Genomic DNA, 27,863 nt, shown 5'->3' with positions numbered 1-27,863 from the left:
CTTCTCCTCTTGTCATAGTCAATGGAAAGAAACATGAACTGCTAGGACATCACTCTAACTTGTTTTGAACATCTGTGTTTGGATAGGTGAATCAAGTACTCCAAACCTCGCTGCAGCTGTGGGAGCGCACATGGAGGAAAGCATATTCTCTTCTTTGGGCAGCTGCTCTTGATGATGGAAGAACACAGGGCAAAATTTGATCAGGCTTTTCAGCTGAGCTAGTTCTCCTTCTCCAAGTATGTCTGTTTCTCTCATTAGACTACTAAAGACATGCCTTTGGGGTGCCTGCACTACAGCGTCAGAACTGAAAAAGTATCTCTAGGCCATACCTTCAGTGCTATTTCTCACTCTATTCCTATTACTGCTACAATGGTTCAGATGTGCCTGTGTGTGCCTCTCTCCTTCGGGAAATAAGAAATGACAGTTCACAGGGCTTGCAAGTCCAAGTCCCTAGAAAACACTTCTAATCAAGGAATGGAGTAGAAAACAGAAATACAGTCAGCCTCATGTTTGAGGTGGAAGGAAGTTGCTCAAGACCAAGTAGTAGGAGGCTAATTGCCATTAAGCACACGTTGACTTCTATACGCTTAAAGCTTTGCTTCATCTGTCGCTTAAAGCTTATCAGTCAGACATACAGGGAGAAGCAGGTCTTTTGTTCAAATGCCAGAGTGTTCTCCTTCACTTTCCACAATGTGCAGGTTTCTAGGAGGGCAGAGTGCCAGAACAATGTGCCTTCCCAAGCCTTGTCTCCAAGGAAGAGTACATTCTTCCCCTCTGTGCAACTGCTTATGCCACAGAGGCTGCCTTCTGGAAAGCTCAGCCAAGCGTCTCGTACTTCTGATCTGTGCGAATGGAAAAGTCTGAGCTCTGTGACTGGAGCACTGTACAGCAGTGTTCAGTGCTGCCGTGGGGCCTGAATACTGGTGCCAAAAGGCCAGCATGTCCTGGGCAAAATATGTACAGGTGGAGTAGGAGTTTCGTGTATCTCTGTTCATGCAAGTGTTAGCAGGGAGAAATTAGGCTTCAGGAGGAGCTACCCAATGGTGTGACCCTAGATGTCAGTTTTGTAACTCTCACAGATGTTTTTGCTTAAGGACATAACTTAGCTGCTCAGGGAAACAGTACAGTGAAGGGTTGTTAGGGTAGTTCGGTTAGATTGTGGTTGGACTTCATGATCTTTAAAGTCTTTTCCAACCGGAGCGATTCTATGATACATACAAATCCATCTTACAGATGCTGTTTGTGAGGGACTAGGAACACATAGCTGAGATCCCAACTGCACACAACTTCGCTTGCTCGTCTTCGCAGGGCTGTATCTGGACAAGTGTCAGCTTCTAGCCTTGTTTCCTGACCCAAAATTACCAGGGCTTGATCTGTGTTTGTAATGAAGCAAGTGAAAGGGAACATGACCTTCCCTTCCCTGTTCAGGCTCTCCCTCCTGAAAAGGCCTGTATTTTTTCCTACTACTATTTCTTATACTCCAGCAGTCCTCAGAGCAGCACAGTAAGCTCTCCAGGAACAGAGGGCACCATCAAGAGGTCAACATCTCACCAGAAAGCATAAAGAAAAGATTATACTTGGAATAGGAATTACCTGAAGTGACTTGTCTTCTCACAGTGGCAGAATATTACGCATTTCCTCAGTCCGGGTCTGCTCTTCTTTACCACTTTACCTGGCGCAGCCCAACTGCAGCTCCAGTATCCTTCTGAATTGTTAACAGGACAAGTCTGGCAGCTCCTTTTTCTGCTGCCTCTTTCTGGCAATTTTCAGCTCCCAGAAAATCAACTCAAGCAGGTCACAATCCTGTTCCACATCTTAAAGACAGGCTCTTCTGAAGCCTGCAACAGATCTCAGCAAAATCAGCTTTCAGTTGCCCTCATGAATTTCACGGCTCTTCTCATTTATTACCAATGTGTGGACCTCTGTGCTCCTGCAAGAAACTGCCATTCCCATGCTTTGCTCTAGTGGAGGGTGGAGTTTTATAATTTATGGCAGGTAAAAGTAGGCAGGCACAGTATTCAGAGCTCAGGCATAAATGAAAGGTAGAGGAGGTAGCGTGAGGTATAGATAAGAGCTGAGTACATGTGTGTGTGAGAGCCTAGCATGAAGGCTGAGTGCCTGTATATACACATGCAGGTGTTTGTAAGGCTGCTTGAAATAGTGTGTACTGCTGAAGTATACGTATGACAGGGAAGCGTTGCTTGAATCAAGTCTGGTAGTGCTTCAAGAGGATATGCTGAGGTGAGATTTTCAAATATTTCTTGGTAACTGATGCAGATGCTGTGGTGCTCAGAACTGTTTTTGTTTGTGCTCAGCAGTCTGAGATCATTTTTGCCAAGTACTATTGATGTATAGATGCAAATGAAGTGCTGTATGATTCCTCATGTAGACAGAAGTTGTTGGTTGTCTTAGAAGGTATTTCCTGCTTCTCTAGACTGTCTTCTCAGTATCTCCCACTAGTGCCAGCCATGCCATTGTCTGCTCCGAATGGGTAGGTGCTAATTCTAATTCTGCAAATGCGAACGAAGTCAAATTGAAGAAGGATGTAGTAAAGCTATGAGCAACCATCATTGCCATGGAAGACCCATCTCTGGGGCTTTCCTGGCACGAGATACTCATTGCTACACCAGTGCTACTGTAGCAGTGCCGGTCTGGAGATTTTCCCGGTATTTATTTAGTAGAATACCAAGCCACAGTCCACATGATGCAAAGTGTTTGAGCTGTATGATCACTTCTCCCAGATGCATAGATTCCAGAGTCCTGCATTCTGGAGATGTGCCAGCCACAGTTATAACGCATACCTGTGCTTGGGACTGCTTGCTGCCTTCTGTAATGCTCTTTCTTTGTCAGAACTGGCTCTCCCTATGTCTCTGTGTGTTTCCATAAAAGCTGTGGTGATTTCATGCTTAGGGTTAGCAAAACTCCACCATGTTGCATGCAGTGCTTTTTCCCTTTCTGAAACCTGCTCTCACAGAGGTGCAACCATCTTGATCATTGGCTCAGCTCTGGCAGGCAGCAGGTCCCTTTTGGAGCAGGTTGGAACTGCTGCTTATCTAGCATGGGGCAGCCACTCACGGGCCAGCCTTGCAGCTCTCTCACTACTGTGTCAGATCCTGGCTTATCTCTGTGCAAGCTGACAGTAGTAGTGTGCCTTTTTTGCTCTACAATTGAGATTGTCTCAGTGATTCTTGTCTTTCCACACTGCAGTTTTGTGAGGGCGTCATATTTCACTTCTACGAGGTGAAATGGATTAAATCACTCTGCTTGTGGTGCCGTATGTTTGCTGTCAGGAAAATAATGTGGTTAAGCTTAAGAATTTGGTTTAAAAGCATTCCATCATTCCATGAGCAAGAGGTCTAGTGGTAAAAAATAAGTGTGTGTGATCAGTGTTTATTTCAGATCTAGAAATGTCTGCTAGACTTCTAACTCTCTTTGCTACTCCTCTATTCTGTGTCAGCGGCTGCACACAACTCATTTTAGGTCTTCTCCTCACCTTCTGGAGCAGACTGGTCAGGGTAAAATTAATCACTGCTTCTCGTATGAGAGAAGAAATTCCCCATTGAGGTTGCAGCCTGAGGTTTTTTTTCAGGTAAACGCCAATAGCAGCCACAATGATGATCCATGTACACTGTGAATCATAGAATTATGGAATAATTTGGGTTGGAAGGGACCTTTAAGATGACCTAGTTCACCCTCCTCTGGATCTGCTCCAACAGCTCCATGTCCTTCTTGTGTTGGGGGAAATGTATACAACATTCAGTTGTCATACTCTAGTTTTGCTGAAAGTAAAAGCATATTCCCTCTTTCCAACAAAACTGATTCCTTTCTCTTTTACATGTATTCAGACTATTCACGTGTAGTTTTTCAAAGAAATAGTGGTTTCTGTGCTTTTATATCTGCCTGGGTATCTAATGGTCAAGGTTCGTGCTTGTTCAACAGAGTTGTTTGGTTTTTTGTTTTTTTTTTTCTTCTAATTGTGTATGTAACTATAGTCCAGGAAATCTTTTGGGAATTAGAAGAAAGATATTACTGGTGCCAGACGGAAATGATATCATCAAAGTTCATTTGAAAGCCAAGGCTTTATGTAAACAATGTTGTATTCATTTGTTAGGAGGAAGCTGATAGGTGATTTACTTTTACAATGGTCTTTGTTTGCAGCTATTACTAGGCTTGGTCTGAACAACTATGCAAATATGTTTCTTGTTAGAATTGAATTTTACAGACCTACATAGAGGAATGCCATCCAGAGGGACCTGGATGGGCTTGAGAGGTGGGCCCACGCCGACCTCGTGGAGTCCAACAAGGCCAAGTGCAAGGTCCTGCATCTGGGCTGGGGCACTTTCAAGCACAGATACAGGTTGGGTGGAGAATGGCTGGAGGGCGGCTCTGAGGAGAAGGATTTGAGAGTGTTGTTTGATGAGAGACTCAAAGTGAGCTGGCAGTGTGTGCCTGCAGCCCAGAAGGCCAACCATATCCTGGGTTGCATCAAGAGAAGTGTGACCAGCAGGTTGAGGGAGGTGATTCCACCCCTCTGCTCAGCTCTCATGAGACCCCACCTGGAGCACTGCGTCCAGTTCTGGAGCCCCCAGCACAAGAAGGACATGGAGCTGTTGGAGCAGGTCCAGAGGAGGGTCATGAAGATGATCAGGGGGCTGGAGCACCTCCTCTATGAGGAAAGGCTGAGAGAGCTGGGGCTTTTTGGCCTGGAAATCAGCAGGCTCTGAGGAGACCTTATACTGGCCTTCAAGGACCTGAAGGAGCCTACAGGAAGGCTGGGGAGGGACTTTTAATCAGGGTGGGTAGTGACTGGAACAAGGGGTAATTGTTTTAAACTGGTAGAGGGTAGGTTTAGGCTAGGCACTGGGAAGAAACTCTTGACTGGGAGGGTGGTGAGACACTGGAATAGGTCACTTAGAGAGGTTGCAAATCCTCCACCTTGGAAGCATTCAAGGCCCATCTGGATGGGGCTGTGCGCTACCTGGTCTAGAGGAAGGTGTTCCAAACCAGTCTATATGTCTGTGATTTATATGATCAAAAAAAATGAATCACAGAATCAATGAACTATAGGGGTTGGAAGGGACCTCCAGACATCATCGAGTCCAACCCCCCTGCCAAAGCAGGTTCCCTACACCAGGTAATGGGCTTCTTGTCCATGAGTTGATAAGAATGTGGTCCCTTTCTAACTGTACAGCCTCATCCTTGCAAGATGTTACAAAAATAAAACTTGTGGTAGTGCATAGTGGCAGTACACAGCATAACATGTAATCTTGATTTCTGTCCTGGCTCTGAGAAGTGGTAACTGCTGCCCTATGAAGCCTGACCTCAATAAATGTGCACAAAATGGACATGAGATGATAGACAAGAAAAAGTATGCATACATGCTGGACAGAGAGGTAAGTTTGGTTCCTAGTTGGTTAGCAGCAGTGACTACGCTTGGAAATGTGCACAGTGCTACAGTAACTGAAGTCATGGGAGGATGCAGCTCCCTGCCTCTATGCAAATTATTCTGAAGGCTTCCATACAGAGGGAAATTGAGGCAAGGCATAAGGAGGAGGTTGCAGGTTAGAGAAATTTTAACTGGGAATATTTAAGTAGTGTAATGAACCTAGAAGAGAGCATGATAAGCCGTGTCTGCACTCTGGACAGCTGGGTCATGCCTCAGACCTCTGCTGCTTTAGCAAGAGGAAGCTAATCTGCATGGGCATGGCTGTCTGAGTTCAGTGCAACTGTGGCCTGCACAAAAGTGATGTACACTTTTGTGAGAAGCTGGACTCCAGCACTGCTTTGTTTGGGCTGGCCTCCAGCTTGCCCCACAGACCTGTCTCTCCATCTGGCTGTAGAAGGATAGCATGTGCTGTAGTTTTTCACAGTATCATAGTGCTGTGGCAGCTTTCCAGAACGCTGAGCCTGCAGTGGGATTGGGAGGAGCCTAATTCACTGCAGTTGTCTTCATCATGACTGTGATGCTGAACTTCCTTTCTCTGTCTCTGCAGGTTCCTTTCAACCATGATGAAACCTAGGATACAGATGCTTCTGATTCTGGCAGTTCTGTTTGTTCTTCTGATCCACTTCCACTTCCTAACCTGCAGCAACAGTGCCTCCCTGGAATTAAAATCTTCTGCAGTCCACATTCTCATTCTCTCCTCCTGGCGGTCAGGATCATCCTTCACTGGCCAGCTTTTCAGCCAGCACCCCAGTGTCTTCTACCTGATGGAGCCTGCATGGCATGTATGGGTTACAATGTACCAGAACAGTGCCAAAGTCTTGCACATGGCGGTGCGGGACCTGGTCAGGTCAGTCTTTCTCTGCGATATGTCTGTTTTTGATGCCTACATGTCTAGCGAGAAGAAAAAGTCTGACTTATTTCAGTGGGAGAAAAGCCGAGCCTTGTGCTCCCCTCCTGCCTGTGACTTCTTCAGTCGCAGCGACATAATTTCTGCAGGAAACTGCAGAGCTCTCTGTGGTAGATACTCATTCAGCAAGGTGGAAGAAGCCTGTAAAACCTACAGCCATGTTGTCATCAAGGAGGTTCGCTTCTTTGACCTGAAGGTCCTCTACCCACTTCTCACCGATCCATCCCTGAACCTCAAAATAATTCACTTGGTCCGTGATCCTCGGGCTGTGTTCAGGTCCCGAGAGAATACAGTGGCAGAGCTGAAACGTGACAGTGACATTGTTGTGGGGTCCCAGAACGCAAAGGGAGAACTGGGACCTTACATCACAATGCAAGAAATCTGCAAAAGCCACGTTGAGATTTACAAGGCAGGCAGCCAGGCTGTTCCCAGCTTTCTGAAGGATCGTTACCTGCTAGTTCGTTACGAAGACATTGTCAGAGATCCACTAAGAAAGGCTGCTCAGATGTATAGGTTTGCAGGACTCCATTTCACACCAGAACTTCAGAAGTGGGTGCACAATATTACCCATGGGAAGGGAAAAGGAGATCAAGCATTTGATACTGGATCCAGAGATGCACTGAGCACATCTGAGGCCTGGAGAAACACGTTTCCCTTTGAAAAAATAGAAAAAGTTCAAAGTGTGTGCAAGGATGCAATGGACTTACTGGGGTACCGGCTAGTTCAGTCTGAAGAAGAACAGAAAGACATGTCACTGGATCTTTTGTTTGGACAGAACAAATTCTGAAGGCAGAAAAGCTGCTCTCTGTACCTCCTCTCTGAATGCTGCATGGTGGTGAACTTATACTGAAGAGGGTAGAGGTGTATCGGTGGGTGGGTGGGTGAGGTCAGGTACTACAGGAGTGCTGACAGCACTTGCCACAGTTTTACCAGCAACAGCACAGGGTAACTCTCCAAAGCTACGATACAGGCTGGAGTAATGCAAATCTGTTATCCAAATTAAGTTTGGGGTGTATGGGAAAGAGGAATTATGTGTAGATGGAAGCAAACAGGCTGCCAGAGGAATGGAATTGGGTGTCAGAGCTCAAACCCCTCCACAAGCCACGGCTAAGTACGGGAGAAACTATGTGGAACAACTGCACTGTAATGGAAGAGGAAATACAAATGGAAGCCAAGGGAAGAGAGCGTTCTTTGTCATGCTGCCACTTGGGACATATAAAGCTGGAAGAGAGACAACGATAAGCATATGGTGTTTTCTGGAAAGCTCTCCCTCCTCCCCTCCTCCCCAGCTCCATTCCTGTGCCTGAGCCTTTAACATTCATGGCAATGTTGGCAGAATGTCTTCATTCATTTGCCATATAGTGGGAAAAAATGGAATAAACCAGCTATAGTTGTAAATGAAAACTCCTAGGTCACAGTAGATCCCTGCACATAGGTGTCTATTTCTGAGATGGGGCGAACCCACTGATTTTTTCAGCTGAAGTAATTATATCTTCTAGCTTTCCAAACCAGAAGGAGTTCTTGACCTGGGAGTTCTCACAGTTCATGTGAGAATGAGAAGAATTCATGCTAGTGCTAAGACTATAAAAGGGTAGGAACACAATTTCTATTGATATGCATAGTGAAACTGAAAGATAGGTTTGTGGCAGTGTATTAAAAAAAGTTGAGAACAATAAATTATTATATTGTATTATTTATTTGGTGAAAGCATTTCCTGTCTTAGAGCACGTGCAAGGGACCCGAAGGCCCCCGAATAAAGAATGATCCTAGGATGGAACAAGTATCCTGACAGTTTTAAGGGAACCGATATTTGTGTCTGCGGCTGCAAATGCCTTGTTTTGTTGAGAGAGCTGACCTTGGTAGCTGGTCTTGTTTTTGCAAAGACTTGTTTTGCAAGGTGTTCCTCTTGGGCTCTGTCACACACTGGCTTCGTGGGTACAGGGCGCAGTGGAACAAACCCTGCAGACGCTGAGGAGAATCGAAGCAGAATCAAAGGAAAGCAGCTGTGGTGGGAGAGAGGAAAAGTGCCCTTTGGAGGGGATGCCCTGCTGGCATGGTCCTTCTCTCTCCTTTTCAGTGGTTTGTCATCTTTCAAGGATTGGTGAGTAACAGTATGCCTGTTGAGGGAGTCTCTGCTTCCCAGTTGTGGGGATTATCTAAAAATGGATGCTGGTATGTGTATGAGTGTGTGTATGTTGACCAAAACTCATAACCCTCTGTTCTGCTCTGAGCACATGGTTTGCTTGCCTCTGCTACTGAGCCATCTTGTCTCTCAGATCCAAGTGTACCCTAAAAAGATCACTGTAAAATTTCATAGAGTTTGCTGTTGTCCACTATCTCCTATATCAATCAGAAATGTCGTTCTTCCATCTTCAATGGGAATATCCAGATTAAACCTGAACAACAGAATTTTTATCTGTTTACAACAGCACTTTGTAAGAAAATGAGGAAATCTTGCTATCAGACACGTGGAACGAAATGTTCACAGAGCCCCTTCTGAGCATCCCATTTCAAATGCAAGTTGCAGTGTCCCTTTAACATTGATTCTCAGCTTAGTTAATTTTTTTTTTTAAAGTCTGAAGCAGGGAAATCCATGTCTAAAAATTCACTGATATACTGTCTCAATTGGACTCCACTTCCTTAAACCAACTGGCAAGCAACAGCTCATTTAAATTTATTAATTAGGTAAATTTACTACTGTAATGTATACTGTTAACCAGGAATAAACAATCATAGGTTACAAGCATCTCTATCTTGGGAGTACAGAGAACTGTAAACTCCTCCCATGATCTTCAAAATGGCACACTGTTAACACATGCAAGATAAGTGGGGACAAATGTAATGCTTCTCTGCTCTTTTTACAATGCTTTCCCAAGGCCTGTACTGATTTGCAGCACTGCTAGGAACACAGCTGTTTTTGCACTTCTCTAGTGACTGCATTCATGTTTGAAAGTGTGTATGCAAGAAGCAGTGTCCGGGTTCTATGTATTGTGTTTGATGGGTGACAGGAGTCACCCTTACTGATACTTATCTCGAATAACAGGAAGAAGACTCTTCTGTCAAATTTACAGCTGAATTTTGTTATTACTGATGTTGTCGCAGATAATCAATTAAGGTTTTATTATGTGCTGATTCTGGTAAGGAAAGCAGAGAAAGTACTGCCACAGATGCTGAGCGGTTATGTTGACTATCAAAACAAAGTAGCTGCAATATAGACTAGACTTTGGAATAAACTGAGTCATCTGAAGTTAACGGTCTGCTCTGGGACCGCCAAGCGTTGGAGCTCAAAGAAGTGCATGGCTTCCCATCCCAGAAGCATCTCTTCAGGCACCTTCAGTGAGGCGAGCATCAGTGTCTCAGATCCTGCACGCCTTTGAGGTAAGAGACCATCCTGCAGCAGTTAGGAAGGAAATTGCAGGTACAACTGTGGAGCAGGAGGTGACAAATGGAAGTTAGTGGCCCAGAAAGGGATCTGGTAGGAGTACAATTTGTCAGCAGTGAGGAAAGATGATAAGAGCTGGAGGGAGGATCATGTTTTCCAATTTCTGATGTAACTCAATATAAATATTTCTAATGATTTAGATTTAACAAGCTAGTGTTGCAGTATTCTTCTTGTCCATGAAATTCTGCTTTTTTATGTACTTCTGTGTATATTCATACCTCGTAAGTGAGCAGTGTGGGGCAGACCCCACTTATTAACTTATTAACTTATTAGCTTATTAACTGGCTAACAAGACTTTCCTGACTTCCAGGTGCAGGACAAGATAAATGTCACTGTTTTTGAAGCTCTTTGACGTTGAATCCACATGTCTCTTACCACTAGACAGGGCCTAGCACACTGAAATATTCAGATGCATTACAAGGTCAGTATGCCATGCATGCTGGGTTTGTCCTATAGCTGGTGATTGTTGCTTCAGTGCAGTAGCTATCCAAATCTTACTTCCAAACATTCTTCCCTTCTAGATGAAGCAATCAGCCCCAGTCACCATGACTGGAAACAACTTAAAGCAGCTGGGACATGGTTTATTTTCTGGAGATGACTAAAACAGGGTTTCTCTAAGTATAAATTTTGTTGATCAAATTTAAGATCTTATTCCTAATGGCTAGAAAAACTTAATGTGATATTTTTGTATCTTCCCAAAGTCTGAATTTCCATTTCATCAAGTTGGAATAATATTGACTCTATTGTGAAGATCTAGATCTCAATCTAGTATTCTTTTTAAGAAGCTTTTAAAGTTAGATTCATGGAGGAGACATCTGCTGTTCTGCCCAACGTTTAGGCTTCAGTCACAGAATGGCTACTGTTGGAAGGAATCTCTGGAGGCCGTCTGCTCCAAATACCCTGCTCAAGCAGAGACACCTAGAGCAGGTTGCCCAGGACCAGGTCCAGGCAGCTTTTAGGGTCTTCAGGGAGAGAAGCCTGTGCCAGTGCTCTGTCATCCACAGCGTAAAAAAGTGACTTTTACAGATTAACTATTACCACAGTACTGAAGACATCTGTGGTCCTAGAACTAAAGATCTAATTCTTCAAAAGGATGGAATAGTGTATGTTATCAAAATTGGAGTGATACTGCCAGGGATTCTCTTAGTGAATGTGAAAACCTTCCTTTACGTGACACTTATACAAAGTTGGTGCAGGCAGGCTGGCATAGAGAAGTATGATTCGTACAGCACTAGAGAAGAGCACAGTTGCTGCACTTCTAAAGATCTCTTTAGCTTACGGGTTATATCACACATCCAGATAAAAGCATAGTCTCAGAAGCCAGTTTTTACTGCAGTCATAGTGAGGAGCTTTTCAGTTGAAGTGCCAAGAAACCTGTTTCTTCACAGACACAGACTCTTTTCAGTACATCACTACATTACTATTACATTTATCCACTGATCAATGTTAGCTGGAGTAGCACAAGTTTTATTATACATATTTGTTTTCAATGGGCTCAACTCTTTGTATTAAATATTTAGTTGGATGAAAAAAAAAAACTTCAGTGTTTCCAGTCTGCGGTAACCAAATGACATAAAATGACATTTAATGCATTTTCTTAAATTGTTGTTAAGAAAATTGTTTTTACTTCCATTTCCTCAGCAAACTCAGGAAAAACAAAAAAAACCATGGATTTCAGTGCCTCGTTGTTACGCTTCTGCTATGCTTCCCACTGCAACTATTGACAATAATGACTTTTTTTTTTCTTTTTGGAAGCACCAAAACTATACAGGGTGGTCAGTTGGATTAGTGGTAGCAAAGGTGACTAAAAACAACTTGGGGGAGGAAAAAATACATTTCAAGACAGTGAGCATGACAGATAAAACTGTGGCTATATCTGTTGGTGGATGCATAACTAAAGATCTGTGCAGTTTGTTTAAAAACAAATGTGAAGTTCATATTGTGCAAGTTTTTAGATGAGTAAACTCTTTTTATAGCAATGAAGTGTTAAGATAGAAAAATTCAATAATCAGAGGGGCACTTAAAAATAAACTCCTTCATGTTGCTCTTCAACCTAGCATATACAATCTGTTTTTCATTGGTAATTTTAGTTAACAATGGCCAGAATTCATTCACTGTAGTTATGAAAGACTGGAATTCATTGATAAGGATGAAAGGAAGTAAGTGGGAAATATCCAAACTCCATATAATGGTCTGCCTAGAATTCTTAACCTCAAGGTTCTGGCACTTGCTTTGCTACATTAGTCACTCTCCCAGCTTTATAAATGTAGCTATTCCAGTTAAACAAGGAAGATAGGTGTGTATTTCTTTGGGCTACGCAGAGTTCCTGATACAAACAGCTCAGGGCCTCAATACCACCTTAGAAAAATAAGCTGTCTCACAGCTGAGGAATCATATCTGTATCCTTAGTAAAACCAAGCAGAGAAAGGGTTTCTGTCATGGAAGAAGGCAGAGACAAAATGCTGTGAACCTGACCTACAACAGAGACAGCTCGAAGTTCCATTAATGGAAAAGTGAAACAAAGAGACCAGAGCTACTGCCACATGCTCACACAAGCAAGAGTGCAGCTGTGGACAAGCAGTGCCTTTCAGGAGTTCAAAACAGATAGAAGGTATCCTTCCTCCATTAGCTCTGCTTTTTTCTCGTTTTGTCTTCTTATTCAGTTCCTATACCTGAAGAATTCACTAAGCATCTATTAAAATGTTAGCAGTGTTAGATGATGTCTTGACATAGTTTTACAAAGATAAAAGCACCTTATGCAGTCTTGGAAGTTGGCAATGCAGGCATGATTAATTGCCCTGAAAAAGACAAGCTTATTCTCACAGGAAATGTCAACCAAAATAGATGAAACTAGTAATAAGATACAGCAAGCCTTATGCCCCATCTTTTTTTGTGCTGCAGCCATGTAAGGTGTTATACATCTTGAGTTCTAGAACAGCTTTGATTCCACAAGATTATTTCATTGAACTGTGAGGTAATGGCACTGCTGAAATATACCATACAAGCTGGAACAGGCGCTTCTGGTTAAGAGTCCCGTGCTATTGAACCTGGCCAGAAGCAGTCCTTGGATTTTGAATCCAGCTGTGGAAGATCTAGCAAACAGTACTTACCATTTGCTACGGCATCTTCCAGTCTCTTCTTAAAATCCCATCTGGTCTTCCATATAAACCCCAAGGAACTAGTCAGAGCAACAGGAATGTGCCATATCACTCTCACTGTTCAGTAGAAATGACTTGTCCAATAAAACACCACAGTGTTAAAGTTCTGGCATTTATTTTGTTAACATTTGTCAATCCTACAAGGCAGTCAGTTGGTGTTTCAAGACATCCATTTTCTGAAGCAGAAGTCACAGTGCACCAAGTTACCACTGACTTTCAAGATAATGTGGAATTCAGCTTAGACTTGGCAATTTCCAAACTCAACTTAATCTTACAAAGTGTACTACAGTGCAATAAGCACAAACAGTGAATATAACTGCTACAAATATATAACAGTAATAGTAGAAAAATATCAACCTCTGCTTTTATTTTACTTCACCAAAAGGATGACTGAATTCCAGACTTACAGGAGTTATAAACAACTAATGACAAGCTGTTGCTTTGAGTGATTGTTCAAATAACATTTCAACAGAGTCCAGAGCACAATTTCAGAATTTTTTAGATTGTCACCATATATTAGAAATTATTTTCTCACTCCTTCCAACACAACGCAGCTGATACTTTGAACACATTTTTTACTTCAAGTCTGAGATGGATGTTAGGTTACTTCACCTAGATCGAGGAGTCTGGGACTCTTCAACCTGTAGCCAGGGAAGAGATAATCATTGTTTTTGAAATCATAACATGCCAGATGACACATTTAATGTTATTAAGCAAATCCTGAAGTATTAGCACTAGAGAACACATATTGAAGTGGTAATAAAAATACCAGTGCTGGCTTAAAAAAAAATCACTGTAATATGATACTGATTACTACATCCCAGAGAACATTTTTGGCCATTCCCAATCTCAGCATAGATTCATTAGACCAAGTGCCTCAAATAAGTCTTCTTGCATGAATGCTTTTGACCCTCGTTTTGGACCGCTAAACTTTCAGTGGTATCTTTGCCACACATCAGCTACTATCAAGGTCTATTAACAACAAAAAGATAATGAAAACAGCCAGCAGAGCGGGTTTACATGGCTGCCTGCAGCACTCTTAAGTGACACATGTAACAGACAGCGTACTAATAAAGCTTTCATTAGAGAACTGAATAACATTTAGCCAACCCCATTCAAAATCCTTTGCATACAGCAAAGTACAGGTCAGGCTGTCACAAAAAAATATAGCAGATATACAGTTTTAAATCAAATTTGCAGTGAGAAAACTTGATAATGGATAGGACCTCTCTACCATTTTCACTTCAGAATATTCTGAACACAGTACAACAACCTTTTACAAGCTTTATTTTAAAGCATTTCTGAAACTTTTAGAAATGCAAGCGTGATGGAAAATTCTAAAGTACTATTCTGAAGTGACTTAAAAAAAAAACCAAGCAAATTATTGCCACAGATCCTAGATCAGTCATTTTACTCTGCTTTGTTATTTTAACTTTTCCTAAATGCTACTCGCCTTGCTACATTTTCAGCTCCAAATTTTGCTATCAATTTACTTCTGACATCTTCATCATCCTTCTGCAATTCTAAGTCATCCTCTCTGCTCCACACAGGGTATCCATCCAGGCGCTGCCCTGCATGCAAATAGTACGAAGTAGCCTCCACTTCACCACTGTTTTTCAGAAAGGCCTGTGTAACAGAGAGCAGGTCCATGTGGAACTCCTCCATGAAGTGCTGAATAATTTCTGCTGCTTCTTCAGCCTTGCTGGAATCAGGACAAACGTTTGTTCGTTTATTTTCTTCTTGAGCAGCAGGGACAGCACAGTTCCCCAGTCCAGTTTTCTGGCCAGACGCTGTGTCACCTGGAAACATTCCTCCTCCATTTTGCATAGGAAGTTCATCGGGAGTGTCTGTGGTGTCACTTCCTGACTACAAGTAAGAAGAGACATCAGTCAGACAAGGTTGCTTTTGGCAAGCTTCTTTTATTCCTGCTTTACTGCAAACACTATCTTCTACCATGACTTTCAACAAGGTATGAGGTAATTATGAGACACAGCAAAATTCAGTGACTGAAGTGAAGCAACACCTTAACAAGATTCTGCAAGAGCACGTAAAAACATCAAATATACAGCAGTATTTGAACAACTCGAGTATAAAAAAAATACATAAACGTTTTACGCCCCAAGTGAAAGCTGTCAATAGAGCTTTTAACATGCAACAACACATCAGGTTATTTTCCTCAAGTAACTCTGAGTAGGGAATTAAACTAAGCGCACGCATCCTCTTCCACACGCTGCGCGGAGGCACTGATCACCACGCACACTGCATTTCACAGCTTACACGAAGCTTCTGCTCCACCACAGCGGAAGGGCCATCATAGGACAAAATAATTCACAAGTGTCCTGCGCATCGGTTCACCGTCATTTCGCGGCACCCAGGAAGGACCTCTGCGACTATCCCGCTCGGCACCGCGGCAGAGCCGCTCCACGCCGGCTTACCTCGGAGCTCTCAAACTCCCGATTCGCTGCCTCGAAAATGCCCATCGGTGCCGCGGCCTCCTCCGTCTGCCGGGGCTCTGCGGGAAGAGGCGCGTATAGCGTCGAACCGCAGCGGCACGCGGCGCCTCGCCCGACCCCCCGGCCCGACCCCCGCCCGCAGCTCACCCCGGTGCAGCGGCCGCAGGTGCCGCAGGTAGCGGTCGCGCATGGCCTGCCAGCTGTGCCGCGTCAGCCCAGCGCACTCCAGTTCCTTCCAGAGCGCCGTGCCGCTCACCCGCGCCCCGCTCCGCTCGCGCACGGCCCGCAGCAGCGCTACATCCTCCGCCTCAGTGAAGGGGAGGCGGCCGCGCGGAGAGGCGGCTGGTGGCGCGGGGCCGCTGTGCCAGTAGCGGTCCAGCGGCAGCCTCCGCTGGCTCTCCACGCACGCCATCACGTACTCGGTGGAGACGGCCCCATCAGGCGCTGGCTCCCCAGGCTGCACCAGGTGCACGGCGCCCGGCTCCTGTACGCGGCACAGCTCCGCGCCCCCCGCCAGCAGCAGCGGCGCCAGGCGCAGTTTGGCCATCCCGGGCCGTATGTAGAAGCGCATGGGGGTGCCATCCTCCCACACGAACACTTTCCGCGCGGGTACCGCCATTTCCGCGCTCTCCACGCAGGCGCACCGATACCGGAAGCACGGCAAGGAGCCGGGAAGATGGCGGCCGCGGCGGAGCGGGAGCTCGATCTGGCGGACTCCGAGTCGCGCCTCAGTAAAAAGTGAGGGTGGGCGGGCCGGCGGGGCTGGGGAAGGAGTGAAAGGGCGAGGCAGGGCAGGTGAGGCGAAGTGAAGCGTACTGTACCGTGCGCCTGGCTGACTGGGGTGCGAATCTGCTCGACCATCCGTCGGAGCGTGCCATGCTGAGCCCCCCTGCTGTGCGGCTCTTCGGCTGGGCCTGGAGGGCCGCGCCCGCGCTCCGTTGGTGCCGGGTACCTCATAGCCGAAGCAGGTCGGTGCTCGGTGGTCCGGCCGCCCCCGCCTCTTTCTTCGTGAAGTCCTGAATGGTGGAGCTGGGGCTGCGGATGCCTACGGGACGTGGGGCGGGACGGGCCGTAAAGGCGGCTTCGTGCGTCTCGGTGGCGCCTGGCTTCCTGCGGGGCAAGGGCGCGTTCCTTCAGTGAGAGCTGCGTGGGGCAGCCGTGCTCCGTAACCGCTCGTGGGAAGGGAGGGCCCTGCGGACATCTGTCAGCACGCAGAGGCACTTTCTCCACATTTGTTCATACAGTATCTAACTAGGTTTTAGCCTTTTCTGAATATTTGTATCTTTTAGAGGATAGACCAAGAGGTCAGAAAAGATAACTCTTAAACATGCTTAAGCGTTGCTTTGTTTTTTGTGCAGAGGAGGGATGATGATAGGGTTGCTTGTACAGTCAGTTTTTGTCAGTCTTGCCACATGCTCTCCTACAGAAGTATCAGGGTATGCAGTACATCCAATTTCTCCTTATTGTACAGTGAACTGAAGAGACGCCTGAAGGCTGAGAGAAAAATTGCTGAAAAGGAGGCAAAACAAAAAGAACAAAGTGAAAAGCATCCAAATAAACCTTTTTTGGCTGCTGATTCAGAGAACAACATTGGTGCTGATGAGGAAAGCTTGGATCCAAATGTGAGTGTGGCCACATGCTTAATACTGTTCTGAAAATAAATGTTACTGATTTACATTTGATTTTTATTCACAGTGAAATGAGTAGTTGAAATAGAGAGTGACCTATGTATTCGTAAATCAGAGCAGTTGTGTTTTAATGTATAATCTGTGAAATATTTTGAAATTCTAACAAAGTCACTTGGTTTTGTTTGTTTCCTGCGACAGCAATATTATAAGATCCGTAGTCATGCAGTCCAGCAGCTGAAGGGCACCAATGAAGATCCCTACCCCCACAAGTTCCATGTAGACTTATCTCTCTCAGATTTCATAGAGAGGTACAGTCACTTGCAGCCGGGAGATCATCTGACAGATATCACAGTGAGAGTGGCAGGTAAGATATTATCTAAGATATAGGAAGATGGTCTGTTGCTGTATAGAATCAAGTTCTAGCTGATTTTAGAAGTGGGATGGTCTCTTTTCAAATTTTGCTGATCTTGCTGCTCCTCTTGAGCAGTTTTGGACTATTCAACATGGGCCCTTTCAGATTGAGCAGACTGCAACGTTCCTTATAAGCAGAAGATCAGATAGTGATTTGGGCTTCAGGATCCCCAAAGCTTGTGTGAACTTTTATGCAGTCTTAGTAGTTTTGAGGCTTTGACTGTCTCTCTTTCATGCTTAATGATCAGTGTAGGGCTGATGATCTTTTCTACAAGTGGTAATGTTGTGGCTTTTGCTCCTGTGTCATAGAATCACACAATGAATTGTAGGATGGTTTGGGTTGGAAGGGACCTTGAAGATTACCTGGTTCCAACTTCCTGCTATAAGCAGGGACGCCTCCCTCTAGACCAGGTAGCTCACAGCCCCATCCTGCCTGGCCTTGAATTCTTCCAGGATGGAGCATACACAGCCTCACTGGGCAACCTGTTCCAGTGTCTCACCATCCTCACAGTCAAGAATTTCTTCTTACTATCTAGTCTACTCTCTTCCAGTTTAAAACCTTTTCTCCTTGTCTGATCACTACCTGCCCTTATATAAAGTCCCTTCCCAACTTTCCTGTAGGCCCCCTTCAGTTACTGGAAGGCCATTCCTTGGAGCCTTTTGTTCTCTAGGCCGAAGAGTCCCAGCTCTCTTAGCTTGTCCTTGCAGAGGAGGTGCTCCAGCCCGCTGATCATCTTTGTGGCCCTTCTCTGGTCCTGCTCCAACAGCTGCGTCCTTTTAGGGATATGTTTCCCAATGACCTGCATTGTTTTGCTGCTTAGGTCGTATCCATGCAAAGCGTGCCTCTGGAGGAAAACTGATTTTCTATGATCTTCGTGGTGAAGGAGTCAAGTTGCAGGTCATGGCGAATTCCAGGTAAGTAAAAGTATTTGTGTTAGCATTCTAAACTGAACTGCGTTCTGGGATTGGCTTGGGCAGTAATGTTTAGTTTTGGATGTTGTCAGTCATTGGCTTCCCTCTTACCTTCTTTAAGAATTTAGCTTGGGAAGAGATGTGTAAGACAACTGGAATGTTAAATTTTAAGCAAAACTGCTTATACCGAGTTTTGTAATTACAGGCTTTACAAGTCTGAGGAAGAATATTTCCGAATTAACAACAAACTGCGTCGTGGGGACATTATTGGTGTGGTGGGGAATCCTGGGAAAACAAAGAAAGGAGAACTGAGTATTATTCCTTATGAAGTAACTCTTTTATCCCCATGCCTGCACATGTTGCCTCATCTTCATTTTGGCCTCAAAGATAAGGTACCTGTCATACTTGCCACTTTTGGAGGTGACTTGATAGATAGTTTTGATTGAATGATCTTTTATGTTTGCAAATGATATTAGAGAGCAAAGAACCATTCATCTTGTATTGGTACCCTTCATTTTGTTTTTTTGGCAGTCCGTTTTCTCTACCTTGTTCTAAAGATATTTCTTTCAGGAAACTAGATATCGACAGAGATATTTGGATTTAATTCTTAACGATTATGTGAGGCAGAAATTTATAACCCGTGCGAAGATTGTGACGTATATTAGAAGCTTTCTGGATGAATTGGGTTTCCTTGAGGTAAGACTTCCTTGTTGTTTCTGTCTGCGTACCAAACATATCTGGAGCTTCTCAGTTCCAGGGATACTTTGTTTTCAAGTTCACATACTAAGTTATTCTGAAGTGAGAGTAATTGTCTCAGCACAGTGTATTTTATTAATTTCCAGTAATGGAATCTGGAGAGGTTTTTTGTTGTTGTTGTTTTTCTTTCTTTTTAAAGTTATAGACAAATAGACGCTTGATTTTTAGAAAAATACTGCCACGCTCTCATGAGCATTGTATTGTTCAATTTATTGTCAGGGCTTGTTACTTTGCAGTCAGTTCTGTCCTCTGAAGTTGAACTGTATCTGTGGTTCTGGTACTGTCTGGGATGCTGCCTAGGCAGAAAAGAGAGCTCCTTTGGAACTTAGGCAGAAAAAAAAGTATGGACTTTGGAAGCATGGTCAGACTGCACAGGAGGACTGCAGTTCATATTGCAGGGAGAAAATTTCTGTGACCACAGGTCATCTGATGCTGGCCAGTACTGTGCTGAATAACAAAGACAGCTTTTTCAAGTGTTAACAGCAAGAGAAGTGTTAAAGGAAATACTGGTCTGTTACTTGCTGAGGCTGGTTACCTCACAAATTGGGTTGATAAAGCAGAGATATTAAATGTCTTGTTTGTTTATCCCTGTCTCTAAACACCAGGGATTGTCCCTGGAACCCCTGGAATGCAGGGTTGGAGGACCATGTCTGGTGGAGTGCTAAGCTCCCAGTTGATATTGGTTTGGGGTGGACTTTGCTTTTGCAGTTGTAGTCTCCAAGGCTCAGTGGTTTTCACCCAGGGTACTGAAGAGTTGGCCAATGTTGTGAGGTCTCTCAGTTTTTTATCAAACATTCTGGGAATCTGAAAAGGTCCCAATTGATTGGAAGTTAGTAAATGTTATTCTGAATTCCAAGAGGGGCAAGAAAACAGGCCCTGCTAATTACAGACCTTTCAGAGTCTTGCCTTTGGTGCCTGATAAACTTACGGTGAAGGTTATTCTGCAAGTTACTGAAAAGTATTTGAAACACAGTGCAGTCATCAGTCAAAATGAGCATGGGTTTATGAATGGAAGGCTGTACTTTACTCATTTAATATCCTTTCATGACATTGCCTGATAGACAAAGTGAAAGCAATGGACGCAATAAAAATCCTGGTACTGTCTCTCTCTGTATCCTTCCAGACAAAATGTACCCTTCTAGACAAAGTCACTCACAAGGTGATGAGTGAATAGTTTTCTGAAGGATTGGGCTCAAAGAGGTGTAGTAAATGGGTTGGCACCAGGTTGGCAGCCCGTCACTAGTGGTATTTCCAAGGGCTCAGCTTTAGGGCCAGTCATCTTCAGTACTTTTATCAACGATCTGGACACAAGAGTTAAGTACTCCTTCATTTCCCTTGAGAGTAGAGGAAGCCTTGCAGGGTGAGCTTAAAGCTGTGTTGAGGGAGGTTCAGATTGACTGTTAGGAAAAAATTATTTGCTACGCCGTAGGTCAGGCACTGGAACAGGCACCCCAGGAAAGCAGTCATGTGCCCAAGTTTGCCTGTGTTCAAGAAACATTTGAACTACGCTCGTAGATATATGGTGTAACTCTTAGGTTGCCATGTGTGGCGTTAGCGACTGGACTCTGTAGTTCTCCTGGGTCCCTTCTATATGGTGTATGATTATGATGTTCTATAATTCAAAATAGCTTAAGTGACTTGTCTTTATTTGCTGCGTGGGAGAAGTGGCCTTCAGAATTGTTCTCATATATTAATATGTCAAAGAATAAATGAAATGCAGAAAATTTTCGTTAAAATTAATTGTGGTTGGTTGGTTTGCTTGTATTATAGAGTTCTACTATAGAAATAAAAATGCCCTAATGGTGAAAGCAGGGCATTTATTGCGGGAGAAGCCTGGAAACATTTATGCCAACGTTAATTTTCTTTATTTTGTTGTTATTTTACAGATTGAAACTCCTATGATGAATATAATTCCAGGGGGAGCTATGGCAAAACCTTTTATCACGTACCACAATGAGCTGGATATGAAGTTGTATATGAGAATCGCTCCAGAGCTTTACCATAAGGTAAAATACAAGCCTTTTGTGGTAAAGCCTATATTCTTCAAATTGTTGTGATCTCACACAATCACTGAATGGTTGAGATTGGAAAGGACCTGTGGAGGTCATCTGGTCCAAACGCTGTGTTCAAGGAGGGACCCTTACCGCAGGTTACCCAGAACTGTATCCAAATTGCTTCTGAATATTTCCACAGAGGGAGACTCCACAACCTCTGTCAGTAACCTTTGTCACTCTTTAGTCAACTGTGCAGTACAGAATAGTTTCTGATGTTCAAATTAAGTCTGCTGTGTTTTTGTTTGTGCCCACTGCCTCTTCCTGTCACTATCATTGAAATGAGCTTGGCTCAGTCTTCAAGCTATTGCTTCAGATATTTATGTACATTGATAAGATTTCCCCTGGAGCATTCTCTTCTCTAGTCTATACGGTCCCAGATCTCTCATCTTTTTCTCATTGGAGAAGCGTTCTATTCAGTCATTCATCTTTGTGGCACTGATCTGTCTCCAGTGTGACCATGTCTCTCTTTTCCTGAGGAGTCCAGAACTGATCATAGTACCCCTCTATGATGTTACCCCGCCAGCACTTATTGGAGGAGAACAATGACCTCCTTTGACCTGCTAGCAGTACTCTGCCTAATGCAGACAATAGTATGTTAGCCTGCTTAGCAGCAAGGTCACTTCTCATTTTGGGGAAAAAAAAAAAAAAAAAAAAAAAAAAGTGTAACTGAAGAGAAGATATTCCTGCACAACAGTGGACTCTTTGGAATGGCATTAACAGAATGAAACTTGAATGAGATTTGTCAGATGATGCAGTGGTTATGAGCCACTGTTCTTTTGACAATGTTAGTATTTATTTGCATTTCCTTCTGTTCAGATGTTGGTGGTTGGAGGCCTGGACAGAGTGTATGAAATTGGACGTCAGTTCCGGAATGAAGGAATTGATTTGACTCACAACCCTGAGTTCACAACCTGTGAATTCTACATGGCTTATGCAGACTACCATGATTTGATGGAAATCACAGAGAAGTTGCTTTCAGGTTACATATGCATTACTAATTAAAAAAGAGTAAGAATCTCCAAAGACAATTGCATATTATGTTCCATGCTCTCTTCTTAACTTCAGCTTCCTCTTATAGGGATGGTGAAGCACATTACTGGAAGTTACAAGATCACTTACCATCCAGATGGTCAAGATGGACAGGCCTATGAGATAGATTTTACGCCTCCCTTCCGGCGCATTAGTATGGTGGATGAACTGGAAAAGACTTTAGGAGTGAAATTTCCATCAACTGAGTCTTTTGAAACTGAAGGTTAGATGTCGATTATGGATGTCTTAATTCTTTCTTAGGAAAAAGGGAGTAAAGATCTGAAGCCCTTAGCCTGCACTCCACCACCTACTTTCTCGTGGTGGCATCAGTATGTGGAATTGCCTTTCTCCAGCCTTGTCTTTTACAAAAAAGTACAGAAAGAAGTGAAGCCTTCTTGCCATGAAGGCAAGATCTGACTGTCTTGCCTCTTTCTTTGTGGAGTATATGTAACACCATATACTCAGGAGGCATGATCTGAAGAGGTTTTGATCTGTTGAAGAGGCACAGCTTTTTACTTCTTATTTATTCTGTGTTTTGTGCAGTTGAGTCTCCATGTCTGTGATGACAGGTTAGGAATAAGATTATTTTTGTATTTCTAGCAAATGTGTGTATCTATTACTTAATTCTTGGAATTCAGAATTAAGGAAATACATTAGTGCACTTTTCAGTAATTTTTCTAATATCTGGCAGTAATAATGTTGGATTGTGTAACTTGTTCAGGTTTCTAAAATGCAAAATAACTTTTTTAATGTAAACTGATGAGAAGCAGATACCACTTTCATGGTGTTTGAAACTGACATTTAAGCTAATGTTTTCTGTTATGATTTCTGCTATTAATGTTTCCACTATTAAGATCCTGAGAATCACTCTAAGACATGTTGAAGCTTGCAGAAGGAAAAGATGTGGTTACTGGGGTGGCTCTTACAGTTTGTGTCTACAATTGCAGAAACTCGAAGGTTCTTTGATGACCTTTGTGCAGTGAGAAATGTGGAGTGTCCACCTCCTAGGACAACAGCCAGGCTTCTCGACAAAGTAAGTAAAGGTGGTTTGTTTGTCTGTCGGTTGGTTGGTTTTTGTTGTTGTTGTTTTTGTATTGCTGTCATCTTTGAGGATCTGTCTGTAGAAGTACCTGGACCAGGCTCTGAGCAACTTGATCTAACTTGCAGGGAAGTTGGACAAATGATTTCTATAAGTCCTTTCCAATTGAAATGATTCTGACTTAATAGAAGTCTCTTCAGAGCAAGTTTAGCTGCATGTGAGAAAACACTGACATGCACTCAAGCTATTTCTCCATGACAATGACAAACCTCCCTGTGTTGAAATCCTGTCGTGTTCAATAAAATGTTGTTGACTGATGCATGCTTAGTATGAGCTCTAGAAAATGTTAGTGTGCAAAATGGATCTTTTAGGCCCAAGCCAGATCTGCTTTATGATAATTTTGTTGCTTTTGTTCGAGAGAACCATATATTTGTATGTACCTTACTGAATGGTAGATTTCAATATCATTTTTTTGGTTGTTTGGGTTTTTTTGTTTGTTTGTTTGTTTGTTTGTTTGTTTGTTTGTTTGTTTTTAATCAGTGGCATTAGTTGCTGCTTTTTCTGCTGCTTTTCTCATTGTCCTGTGCTATGATATCCAAATTAAAATATGGTACTTTTTTTTTTTTTTTTTTTTTTTTAGCAGGTTTTGCAATTTTGTTTTTTCTTATCCAATTAGGACACGTTTTCTGTTTAAAGAAGACATTACTGTGATTATTAAAGCTTTTTGTTTTTATGGTTTGCTAAATGGATTCAAACCATTTCATGGTTTTACATGAATTACTGAAGTTTTTCGCTTCTATGCTGAAGAAAAGGAAATAGGATGTTTGGGGAAGGTAGTGTTGGGAAGTGATGCTGTACTTTACATGTATTTTGCTTTTATTTTCCTAGTTAGTTGGTGAATTTCTCGAAGTCACTTGTATCAACCCAACTTTCATCTGTGATCATCCACAGATCATGAGTCCTCTGGCCAAATGGTAAGGGTATGATATGCAGTCATAATGTAATTCTTTTAAGTCCTTCACTCCTACTTTATTTAAAAACAAACAACAAAAACAAAACCTGGAGGTACTGATGTTACATGTTAGTTAAATATTATTCTGACACAAGCCTATATATAGATCTTGGGTCCTGAGCTGTGAAACCCAGCATCCAGAGGAGAGGTATGTTCATGCTGACTAATCTAGACAGCTGTTGCTGCCAAATATGGGTAATGCACCCAAAGTAATGTACATGCCCTTTCAGTCTTGTAAATCCATTTTATTTAAGATGTGGTTGATTTGTCATTTTCACATAGGCATCGTGTTCAGCGGGGACTAACAGAACGCTTTGAGCTCTTTGTGATGAAGAAGGAAGTGTGTAATGCATACACAGAACTGAATGATCCTTTCCAGCAGCGGCAGCTTTTTGAAGACCAGGCCAAGGTAGGATGTTTCCCTAATAGGGAACCAATGATTTAGGTATGTATAAAAGTATTTTGAAATTTGACACTGGTCCTACTGATGAAAAGGGTTATGATTACACAGAGTGAGCGTTCCTCACTTAAGTGAAAGCCTGTGGTTAAAACTTGTTTACCATACAGCAAAGTTCCTTTACAAGAAAGCAATCTAACCTCTGCTATCGAGTAGTACTTCTAGGCTTTGGAATATCTTTATCTTTAGTAAAGCATTTGGTGCTGCTAAACTGAGGAACCGTGGTCTGAACAATCAGATGCTGAGGTGGACTGTGAACTGGCTGAAGGAAGGAAGCCAAAGACTTGTGGTCAGTGGGACAGAGTCTAGTTGGAGGCCTGTATCTAGTCCCTGAAGGGTCAGTACTGGATCAGTAGTGGGATTAGTACTATTCATCAATGACTTGGGTGAGGGAATAGAGTGCACTGTCAGCAAGTTTGCTGATGACACAAAACTGGGAGAAGTGGCTGAATGCCAGGAGACTGTGACGCCAGTCAGTGAGACTTAGGCTGGAGAGTTGGTCAGGGAGAAATTAGTGAAATATAACATGGACACGTGTAGAGTCTTGCATCTGGACAAGAGCAACCCTATGTACCAGCATAGGTTGGACTGATGTGTTGGAGAGCAGCATAGGGAAAATGGGTCTGGGGGTCCTGGTGGACTGCAGGGTGATCATGAGCCAGCACTGTGCCCTTGTGGCCAAGAAGGCCAGTGGCATCCTGGGGTGTATTAGAAGGGCTGTGGTTAGCAGAGCAAGAGAGGTTTTCCTCCCGCTCTACTCTGCCCTGATGAGACTGCATCTAGAATGTTGTGCCTGGTTCTGGGCCCCTCAGTTCAAGGACAGGGAACTGCTTGAGAGAGTCTAGCGCTGAGCCACAAAGATGGTTAAGGCAGTGGAGCATCTCCCTTTCAAGGAGAGGCTGAGGGAGCTGGATCTCTGTAGCTTGAAGGAGACTGAGGGGTCAACCCATTAATGCTTATGAATATGTAAAGGATGAGTGTCAGGAGGATGGAGCCAGGCTCTTCTCAGTGAAATTCAATGATAGAACACGGGGCAGCGGATGGAAGCTAGGAGGTTCACATAAATATGAGAAAAAACTTCAGTAAGGGCAACAGAACACTAGAATGGGCTGCCAGAGAGGTTGTGAGGTCTCCTTCTCCTCAAAACCCACCTGGACACATTCCTGTGTAACCTGGTCTAGGTGTTCCTGCTCCAGCAGAGGGATTGGATGAGATGATCTTTTGATGTCCCTTCCAATCCCTGACATTCTGTGATTCTGTGATTTTATTTCCCCTTTTTTTTTTTTTTTTTTTTTTTGTACCTACAATGCTGATTGAAAAAAGCAGATAGACAGTTTAATCTGTCTTCCTGAAATTTGAAATTCAGTTATTTTTCCACAACAAAGCCTTTGTGTAATCATACAACACGATACTTCTAGCTTCTTAAATAATTTTCCATGTCCAGTAAGAGTTTGAGTGGAATGACATATCTCATTTTCAGAACTGAATTCTTTTAAATTGGCTCACATAATAGAGCTGCATATTGGAAGCTATTAAGACAACAAATGTGTAGAACTACATGTCTGTACTGTTTTGTTAGTAGGTACATGTGCATACACGTGGATGCGTGTGTGTGCATGGGATTGAGGTCAGATGGTGCAGTCTGCAGAAGTTCTGTTCTTCCTTTTCTTTCTGATGGCTTTGCAATACCTGAGAGGATTAAAAAATTGTCAAGCCCAGGAAAATCTAATTTATGTTAAATAAGTTAATAGTAAATTTCAGAATGCTGTGTGCATGTTTGCTGCGCTTGTCTCTTTATAAACACGACCAGACTTTGTAGCCCTTTGGTTGTGTGTATGGAATGAAAATTTCCCTGAAAATATAATGTTAAGGCAGAAATCGAGTTGAAGAGTGTCCATTCATATTTTAGAATTTCAGACTCAGAGTAGTTTGCTTTAAAACTGTTGCAGTTTTGAAACTATGTGAGCCAAAATGTTTGTTGTTTCAATAGTTACACATAAGATTTATTTATTATTATCACCTTTAGCGCTTGGAGGCTGTTAAGAGTAAGTTTACATAAGAAGCAGCAGTTAACATCCCAGTGTTGTGGGTTTTAATATTTCTCTTGAAGGAAAATAATCACTTAATTTTGTTTCATGAAACAAAGCAGTGATTCCAGTGACTCTGGTCCTTAACTGTTTCTGCAAGCATTAAAGGGGGACTCGGAAGCAATGAAGAGCTTGAGAAACATTTGAAAGCAATTGACTGCACTGTGGTCTCCTGTCGTGTATCTCCAGATACAGCTTTCACTACAGTCAGGAGGCTGACTCTGGAAAAGAAGCTTCTGGGTCATAAGGGAACTGAACTTTAGGTCGATTTGGAAACATATACAGTGCACCTGCACAACTTCACAGGTGTGAAATTCCTTTGTCACTGACTTGTGTGGCTGTAGAGGGACTTAGTTCCATCAGTGACATGGCTGCTACAAACATCTTCCTCCTTTCTGGTAGGAGTTAATAGCACTGGTACTATCCTAGCTCTGTGCAAACACCCTTTACTGTTTATTTTCTCGTATAGGCAAAAGCTGCGGGTGATGATGAAGCCATGTTTATCGATGAAAACTTCTGCACTGCACTGGAGTATGGACTTCCCCCTACAGCTGGTTGGGGCATGGGAATCGATCGCTTCACCATGTTCCTTACCGATTCCAGTAATATCAAGGTGAGTATTAGAAGCGGCAGCGCCTGCTGCTGGCTGCATCAGAAAATAGGAATGAGGTTCCGTAACGATGCAAAATAGCAGGGCCTACAGCCGTTTGTAGTGCTGTACGGCTTAGAACTCCGCCTCAGCGCAGCCGGCCCTCGTACCCCTCCTGCGCGCTCAGCGGTAGCCGTAGGCGCAGCGCCCTGCCCCGCTCCGCCCGTGTCTGGCGCAGGGCGGGGCAGAGCGGCGGCGGTCTCGCGAGACTTGTGCACGGCTGCGCTCTGCCGCCGGCGATCAGACCTCGGTGTCCGTTTTCGCAGGAGGTGCTGCTGTTTCCAGCGATGAAACCGGAGGACAAGAAGAAGGAGGGGCATCCCGAGCAGCCCGCCGAAGGCACCTCTGTGTGAAACCTGGGGCGGGCCACGAATAAACGCAGCGGTGTCCGCCGTGTGCCTGTTTCTTTGTGCGCCTGCGCGA

General features: G+C 43.6%; 3 protein-coding genes across 4 annotated transcripts; 2 read left to right on the top strand and 1 right to left on the bottom strand.

Annotated features, from left to right (window-relative positions):
• The first annotated feature begins 2,247 nt into the window (after window positions 1–2,247).
• On the top strand, window positions 2,248–8,050 carry LOC128082310 (carbohydrate sulfotransferase 4-like). Its single transcript, XM_052686362.1, has 2 exons — window positions 2,248–5,393; window positions 5,994–8,050. Exons 1-2 carry the CDS (start codon window positions 5,371–5,373, stop codon window positions 7,138–7,140), a joined length of 1,170 nt encoding a protein of 389 aa, XP_052542322.1. The 5' UTR covers window positions 2,248–5,370; the 3' UTR covers window positions 7,141–8,050.
• A 5,001-nt stretch (window positions 8,051–13,051) lies between these two features.
• Window positions 13,052–16,101, bottom strand: TERF2IP (TERF2 interacting protein). Its single transcript, XM_052686363.1, has 3 exons — window positions 15,554–16,101; window positions 15,389–15,465; window positions 13,052–14,819 (listed from the first exon to the last, which is right to left on the bottom strand). The coding sequence occupies exons 1-3, from the start codon at window positions 16,023–16,025 to the stop codon at window positions 14,382–14,384; spliced, it is 987 nt and encodes a 328-aa protein (XP_052542323.1). The 5' UTR covers window positions 16,026–16,101; the 3' UTR covers window positions 13,052–14,381.
• Window positions 16,052–27,832, top strand: KARS1 (lysyl-tRNA synthetase 1). 2 transcript variants are annotated; one of them, XM_052686351.1, is made up of 14 exons: window positions 16,052–16,144; window positions 16,878–17,028; window positions 17,233–17,398; window positions 18,267–18,360; window positions 18,563–18,749; window positions 18,928–19,053; window positions 21,000–21,119; window positions 21,984–22,146; window positions 22,246–22,419; window positions 23,144–23,229; window positions 24,124–24,209; window positions 24,530–24,656; window positions 27,261–27,404; window positions 27,707–27,832. In XM_052686351.1, exons 1-14 carry the CDS (start codon window positions 16,083–16,085, stop codon window positions 27,791–27,793), a joined length of 1,773 nt encoding a protein of 590 aa, XP_052542311.1. In that variant the 5' UTR covers window positions 16,052–16,082; the 3' UTR covers window positions 27,794–27,832. The 2 variants fall into 2 exon arrangements, with proteins under 2 accessions (XP_052542311.1, XP_052542310.1); XM_052686350.1 differs by lacking the exon at window positions 16,052–16,144 and adding an exon at window positions 16,210–16,374.
• The last annotated feature ends 31 nt before the right edge of the window (window positions 27,833–27,863 follow it).

The sequence above is a fragment of the Tympanuchus pallidicinctus genome, unplaced genomic scaffold (genome assembly GCF_026119805.1).
Source record: "Tympanuchus pallidicinctus isolate F22 unplaced genomic scaffold, pur_lepc_1.0 scaffold22, whole genome shotgun sequence".
In the NCBI taxonomy this organism is placed as follows: domain Eukaryota; kingdom Metazoa; phylum Chordata; class Aves; order Galliformes; family Phasianidae; genus Tympanuchus; species Tympanuchus pallidicinctus.
This window is presented reverse-complemented; position numbering and strand designations above follow the sequence as displayed.